The following is a 7,347-nucleotide window of genomic DNA, read 5'->3' as shown; positions in this document are numbered from 1 at the left end:
TTGCAACAAAATATGACTTTCACTATTTATTTTTTCAGAACTTTTAATGGCAGGTTGTTATAGGCTGGCAACCATTTATTGAGTCCATAAAAAAGTTTGATTCTCTTTCCATGACTCGCTTGAAGAGCACGATGGAGCCAAATGACTTGAACAGTAATTATCAGAGCCCTTTCACAAGGCGTCCCCACCCTGGCTGCCCTCAAGGGTCGGGTGGGGGGTGGGTGGTGTAAAGGGTTAAGGCTGTTTGGCTGATGAAATGTCGCTCCAGGACCTTGTGGTGGGAAAGCTGTGCCCTCCTCCCCTCCCTGTCTATGTGGCACATCCTCTTTAGATCCTCTCCACATTGTAATTAGGGGCCGGCCGCTAAGAGCTAGCGCTAGCTAGTGGCAGGCAAACAGTGGGAACAGAGGGGAGTGGTGCTCGCTAGGGCACCAGGAGAACAAACAGCAACAGCAGCACGTGGCCCATAGTTCCAGGAGTGGGTGGGATGGGTCGAGAGCAAACGAATGACAGTGGGTTCGCCAAGCCCTCCCAGTCAGACTTGCTCTCTCTTTCTCTCCCTCTTATCCACTCAGTGTTGTGCCAAGCTCTGCACTATTGTTTGCCTTGGCAGGCTGTTACAGGGAGGGGCCCCTCTGCTGGTGTTTGTGCAACCTGTTAGGGAACTTTTAGGGCCATCTGATCTCTCCCTTACTCTCTCACTGGATATTTTCTCACCTTTTACTCAGGCTATTACTTTTATGCATGTTGTACATGTGGTGCGAAATATAATAGAAAAGGGATATCGTTCTATTCTTAATAGGAGCAATATCAATCTGAAGGGGATACAACAGAATCAATAGCAGAAGTTTTAATGTAGTGTCTATTACCTGTGCTCTGAGTTCACTCTACACTGTGGGACTTGAAACTGAATACAGAGAAAATCTTTTTTCCCGTCATTCATTATATTTATTTTAAATACACCATCTCATCACTTGGCCTGGACATTGAAACTGGACACTGTTGCTCTTTTGTTCCAGTTTTCCCACCAAAGTAGCTGCGTGGGTCTGTGGGCCTATATCCTATAGCACCACCCCCTCTATAGACATTTTAATTATGTCCACACTGTATCAATAGCATGAACATAGCAACAGTTACCTAGCAACAAGATCGACAAGAATAAACTACATGTAAGATTGGTATCCAAGTTATATACCTGCAGGTGAACTAAGGGATTTTCTGAAATACTTTTTTTTCTCTCTTCTCTGGTGTGAACCGCTGCAGCACCAACGAGAAAATTAGACACTCAGGGTGTGTATTTGTGTGTGCGTGTGTGTTAGAGTCTGTGTGGCTTCAGTCCTGGCCCATTTAGAACCAGTCAACAATGCAGCTGTGGTGAGCGGGCTGCTTCAAAGTATTTATCTACACATGCCTCTAGTGACCGCCAAGTGTGGACGGCTAAGTTTAAGCTCTATTCATAGATGTGAATGAATGAGCCCGCTGCCAGAGGAAGTTTTGTCACTGTAACTGTAAACAACAGCACAGTGAATCAACAGGTAGGAACTCAGGCAGCTGTGGAATGAAGATTTTAAGAAAACCACCAAGTGAGCAGAGATTTGTTTGTGTTTCTGCTGTATTGAGCCGTTCGTCACTGTGCTATAATCAAATGTATAGTGTAGAGAGAATAGACTGCCAGCTAAGCGTTTTGACAGGATACAGTAGGCTTATCTAGAGCACAATCTGACCTCTTTTGTCGTTCTCTTCACTTCTCACCACATCTCAAACACACACTGTATTGTTTAAATGAAGGTATCGGCTTGCTTCGCTTGCTTGTATCTGGTGAAAGAGATACCTGTCATAATTCTTATTCACTTCATCATTCAATCTCATTACGTGTTTGAGTGTAAAAAGAAACTAAAAACTAAAAAAGCTTAAAAACGTATTCATGTTATCAAGATGATTACACGGTTTCCTAACTCACACAGTTGCAACACATTCCTACAAGAAATCGTGATAACACATTCAAGAATAAATATTACCCGATGTGATGTTTGCTCAAAATGAGACATGCTGTATTTACCACTTGTTGCCTTTGCTGCACAGATGGCACACAAACAACCGTGCCTACAGTATATTTTCATAAAGCGAGATTGTCACTCATTGTGTTAACAATATCAGCTTCAGTGAAGAGCCTCCTCGTATTCAAATACCACATTTTTGAAAATGCTTCATCTAATGAATGGATGCTGCTTGCTGTCGGTGACACTCTATTTCAAACCGAGATACAGGTGTGAGCCGAGGCACCAGACGAGAAGCACTTGTCACTCCTTTTGCTCTCTTTAAATCAGTGTTTTGTGCTGCTCCATCACTGTAAAGCTCAAGATTTATGATACTGACCTTTTGATTGTTGAGTGGGACAAGACATCAAGTACTGTATCAATCAATGTTGTGTCATAGTGAAGAAAACATAATGTGACAAATCATTAAATGCCAACAGGAAGTCACCGATGGAAATGAATCAGGTCTTTGTTTCTGTCAATCATGCATTTTACATTCAGAGCAATTCATCTGTTCCCTGGAAAGTAACCCTCTGATGATGCAGAAGGTCACTCTAACAACACTTAACACAATTATTTCCAGAGTCTTCAAAGATTGTTTTCATTTGAAACAAAAAAAAGTAGTCTGCAAGATAAATAATTACAACACTATTTCTTGACTGTACAGAAGTACAGAAAAGTGACATTCCTCCTTGGATTTGTGCAAACCATTGTGTCACTATCAGTTATATTTTTTTATAATGTCACACATAATCATACCTTTTTTCATGTGTCATACAAAATGTACAAGGAAATACATAGTTTGTCACACAGATTGAATTACTAAAGAAATTTAAACATCTTTTTTTTTATTGTGCAGCAGACAGAATATCTTATGGACACAAGTGTATGTAATGTTTCTGAAAACACTTTGCATTAAGTAGGGTGCAAAGGGGTTAAAGTACTGACTCTGAAACGTATCCCTGGTTTGCGTCCAGCCTGAGATCTTTTGTGTCTTTCTCTCTTCTAATTTTAAATTTGTCATCTCTCTTCTCTCTGCTGTCAGAAAAACGTATAAAAAGGCTTAAAAATAGCTTTTTTATGAATTGTTGTAGGTTTTTTGCCACAGATACATCTCTTTTTAAGGTTGAACTAAGGTTGAACTTGTATTTAACTGTCACTAAATAGTTCATTTTAATTGCTTTCTATCTAGATAACCAAGAGAGGGGGAGAGAGGAGAATGGTTCATCACAGAGAAGAGGACCTGATTGGGATCCCCTTCCCAAATCACAGCAGTGATGTCCTCTGCAGCCTCAATGAGCAGCGTCGTGAGGGCCTGCTCTGCGATGTCATTCTCATCGTCCGTGACCAAGAGTACAGGACCCACCGCTCTGTTCTGGCAGCCTGCAGCCAGTACTTCAAGAAGCTCTTCACAGTGGCCACCACTGATGGCAGCCGTCATCACACAGCGGCAGTGTACGAAATCGACTTTGTCGCTCCGGAGTGCCTCACAGCCATTCTGGAGTTTGCCTATACTTCTACTCTGACGGTGACAGCGTCAAACGTCAAAGAGATCCTGAATGCTGCTCAGATGCTGGAAATTCCCTGCATCATCAACGTCTGCCTGGAGATAATGGACAGTGGGGGTGGCAGTGGTGAGGGGAGAGAAGAGGAAGGGGAAGAGGATGAGGAGGAGGAGGAGGAAGAAGAGGAGGAGGAAGAGGAGGAGGAGGAAGAGGAAGAGGACGTGGGTTCAAGGAAGGATGAGCAGGAGGAGGACGACGTCAGTGAGAGGTCGCTGCAGTCGTCGGAGAGCAGGGGGGAGCAGACGCCCTTGGGCACAGAGGACTCGCCGCCTCCAAGCACCTCCACGTACCAGAGGCAGTTTGACCTGCACAGAGAGTCGTCCCAGTCGCAGTCCCCAGACAACATGAGAGGAAAACAGGTATAGATCATTGAATATTTTGTTATTTGTGCTTTTTGTATCTTCAAGGCGAAAAGGAAGAAAAAATTCAAAAAGAAGTTTGAAAAGCTCATAATGTCATCTTGTGTTGCAGGAGAGTATGGAGAGTCGAGCTTTGAAGGATTTCTCCATTGAGTCTCTCCTCCAGGAGGGGCTGTACCCCCGTATGCCGACTATGGACAGGAGGGCCAACTTCTCTCCCCTCCTTCCAGGCTTCTACCCGTCTATGTGGGCTGAGTTTCCGGCCTTCCCGCAACAGCTCCTGGACCCTGGCCACCATCAACATCCCCACACAGGAACCTCACCGCAAACCAGGCTCCTCCACACCTTTCCAACACCTGCATCACTTGAGGCCTCCAGGCCCCTCAATTTAGCTGTGAAAAGAGAGATCATAAAGGAGGAGATGAAAGAGGAAGTCCCGCCCAGCCTGCTCCACGGCGACTTCCTTAAGGAGTTTGTCAACTCGGGGCTGGGTAGCACCATGAACACTGGGTCAGTGCCATCAGAGGGTCATGCTCTGGGCCCGATTAAGGATGAAGCTGACTTCCGGTCCTACCTGAGCTTCCTGAGCTCTGCATCCCACCTAGGTGCATTGTTCCCTCCCTGGCAGCTAGAGGAGGAGAGGAAAATGAAGCCCAAAGCATCACAACAGTGTCCAATCTGCAACAAAGTCATCCAAGGGGCTGGGAAACTGCCACGACACATGAGGACGCATACAGGAGAGAAACCGTACATGTGCACTATCTGTGAAGTACGGTTCACCAGGTATGTGAAGCAGCACTTCTTATCACATCATTTATACATTTGTTGTTGTTAAACCACCCAAAGATGTTCCTGCTTTCACACACTACAAAGAACCAGGTTATGTGAAACAGCAAGGTTAACGGAAAAGTACCCCATGCTCATATGACTGAGGTTAATCACCTCATCTGAATATCAAAGAGCTTTACGTGGAAAGCCCCTCCGCTTTGCATTAGCGATATCACACTCACTTACATCCTCTTTCTTTGGCTCATTTTCCACCCATGACATTTGAAAATATGTGTTTTTTTTCTCCTTCCACAGACAAGACAAACTCAAGATCCACATGAGGAAGCACACAGGTGAGCGGCCCTACATCTGCCTCCACTGCAACTCAAAGTTTGTCCACAACTATGACCTGAAGAACCACCTGCGTATCCACACGGGCGTCCGTCCATACCAGTGTGAGCACTGCTACAAAAGTTTCACACGGTCTGACCACCTACATCGACACATCAAGAGGCAGAGCTGCCGAATCTCCCGTCCCCGCCGGGGACGAAAGCCAGCTGCATGGCGGTCCACACCCACAAGCAACTTCCTGTGCCCCCCACCTGCTGCCACCAACCGCTTTGATGAGAACGGGTTAAGCTCTGCATACCAGGGAGTCAAGAGTCATGGACTTGGGGAGATGCTCAGCCTCAGCAACAGGGGTGTGGAATTTAAAAGTATGGACGGTGCAGGCAGGGAGGGACGGGAGGAACGGCGAGCAGAGGGGAAACACGTCGCAGAGGAGGAGAAGACAGGAGCTGGGAGGCAGAGGGGAGTGTTTGCCTTCGCCCTGACTGGAGAAGAAGTGCTTACCCACTCTCCATTTTATGCTGCAGCCTCTGACCCCTGGACCATGAGACTGGAGTGTGCTCCACCCATCCCTGAGCCAGCCAAATGAGTTCTGGCCTTCAGAGAGAGAGAGAGAGAGAGAAAGACAAGACAAGAAAAAAAGTCTCTTTAATCTCTGTGTCTGTTCTGCTCTAGGAAACTAAAGCACCTTTTTAAAAAGTGAAAGAGTGAGATCAATGAACCTTTTGAAACCTGCTGACATGGCAGTAATAAAACAAACTTTTCTGAGGAGGAGGGAAACAGTCCAATTAAATAATTTCACAGATGTCATATGAAATAATTGTTTCTGCCCTGTGAATGTTTACAAATACTTTGATAGCATTTAAGTAAGAGGAGACACTGCTAATGAGGAACGCATATGGGAATGCTCTTATATATATTATTTGCATTATTTATCTGCAAAGTTTAAACTGTTGTTAATTCAACAGGATGAGGCGTTTATACTAAAAAGTTTTAATATGCAAGAAGATATAAATCTGTATCCACTGCATTGTAATTGTTAATTTTTTTAATTAGTGACTCTGATGAATGTAAAACAAGTGATTACATGTACAAACCAAATCAAAAAATGCTGAAATGGGTTTATATAACTTACACATTTCAGTCTTATAATGAAGTGAGGGTAATTAAATAAATAAGCCTTCACTCAAACAATTCACAGTGAGTTTCAGTTTTCATAGTTGTGTTAAACTGTTCAAAAATATGGACCAGTACTTTTAAAATATATTTGTATTAAAAATGGTTTAAATTACAGCAGGGCGTAGTCTGGCACATGTCCTGCTTGTGGTTATTTAATAATCCCAGTAATTTAATACTCCAAAACTAAGGGACCCCACTTGAAGTTTAATAAATCAGGATATTTGATAATGTAATGATCCTTTAACTGCCTTGTTATGATTTAATCTCCTTGTCTGCACTATTGTAAATAGAAAAAAACTTTCGGCCATGGTGGTGTTAATTACGGTTTTGTTGCTGATGATGTAAAAACAAAAACATATATTGCTCTTAAAAGACTTTGAGTCATCCATCCAAAGACGTGTACTTTGATATTTCACAGACTTGAATTAAGACTTGTTTTAATGTTTATGTGGTCTACAGAGGATGTATATTTCTGACTAATCAACTGCCGCTTTAGCTTTGTGCTCGTGTGTTTTCGGCTGCAACAAATCAAGAGGGTCTCAGCCCCATTTTTCATATAATGTTCATCTCTGATTTGTGTATAAAGAAGTTCAAAAATTATTTGAATTGAAATGGGAAAGTATTTTCTTGCTATTTATGCGTATTTAAATGAATGAGCCTTGGCTATATTTTGCAAATCTGTTTTATAAAGACACTAAATGTTGAACTTTGTCGTCTGAGAGTATTATTTCGTTAAAATTACTGTGTGTGTGTGTGTGTGTGTGTGTGTGTGTGTGTGATCTTATCCTTCTACCTTTGTGAGGATCAGTTTGAGCATTCTTGATAATGGCAACATTTTTGGAAAGTGAGGATATTTCACTTCTTTAAAGCGTTGCTCGAGGTGCGCACTTGGCTTTAAGGTTGATTTTAGGGTAAGAGTTGAGGTTTGGCATGAGGTTGTGAAGAGTTAGGAGAAATAAAACGGTCAGTAAAGGCCCTTAACAGTGCTGTGTGTTTGAATATCAGACTTTATTATCAACTCAGTAGTAAAATGTTTCATATTTTATTTATTTTATTTTCAGTTTTCTTTACAGTTTGGATGAAGTGACATGG

At 42.9% G+C, this 7,347-nt stretch overlaps 1 protein-coding gene across 1 annotated transcript; it reads left to right on the top strand.

Moving 5' to 3' along the window:
• The first annotated feature begins 1,466 nt into the window (after window positions 1-1,466).
• On the top strand, window positions 1,467-5,665 carry LOC128380503 (zinc finger and BTB domain-containing protein 7C). Its single transcript, XM_053340344.1, has 4 exons — window positions 1,467-1,535; window positions 3,238-3,960; window positions 4,073-4,743; window positions 5,044-5,665. Exons 1-4 carry the CDS (start codon window positions 1,467-1,469, stop codon window positions 5,663-5,665), a joined length of 2,085 nt encoding a protein of 694 aa, XP_053196319.1.
• Window positions 5,666-7,347: the final 1,682 nt, after the last annotated feature.

This window comes from Scomber japonicus, chromosome 19 (assembly GCF_027409825.1).
Source record: "Scomber japonicus isolate fScoJap1 chromosome 19, fScoJap1.pri, whole genome shotgun sequence".
Classification (NCBI taxonomy): Eukaryota; Metazoa; Chordata; class Actinopteri; order Scombriformes; family Scombridae; genus Scomber; species Scomber japonicus.
Note: the sequence above shows the minus strand (reverse complement) of the source record. Positions and strands in the feature narration are given on the sequence as shown.

Excerpts from the sequence above, each read along its gene's own strand:
- LOC128380503 (XM_053340344.1), top strand. The coding sequence starts at position 1,467 with ATGAATGAGCCCGCTGCCAGAGGAAGTTTTGTCACTGTAACTGTAAAC. Across the intron at positions 1,536-3,237 it reads ACAGCACAGTGAATCAACAG|AGAGGGGGAGAGAGGAGAAT; the intron begins GTAGGAACTCAG and ends TAGATAACCAAG. Across the intron at positions 4,744-5,043 it reads TGTGAAGTACGGTTCACCAG|ACAAGACAAACTCAAGATCC; the intron begins GTATGTGAAGCA and ends CTCCTTCCACAG.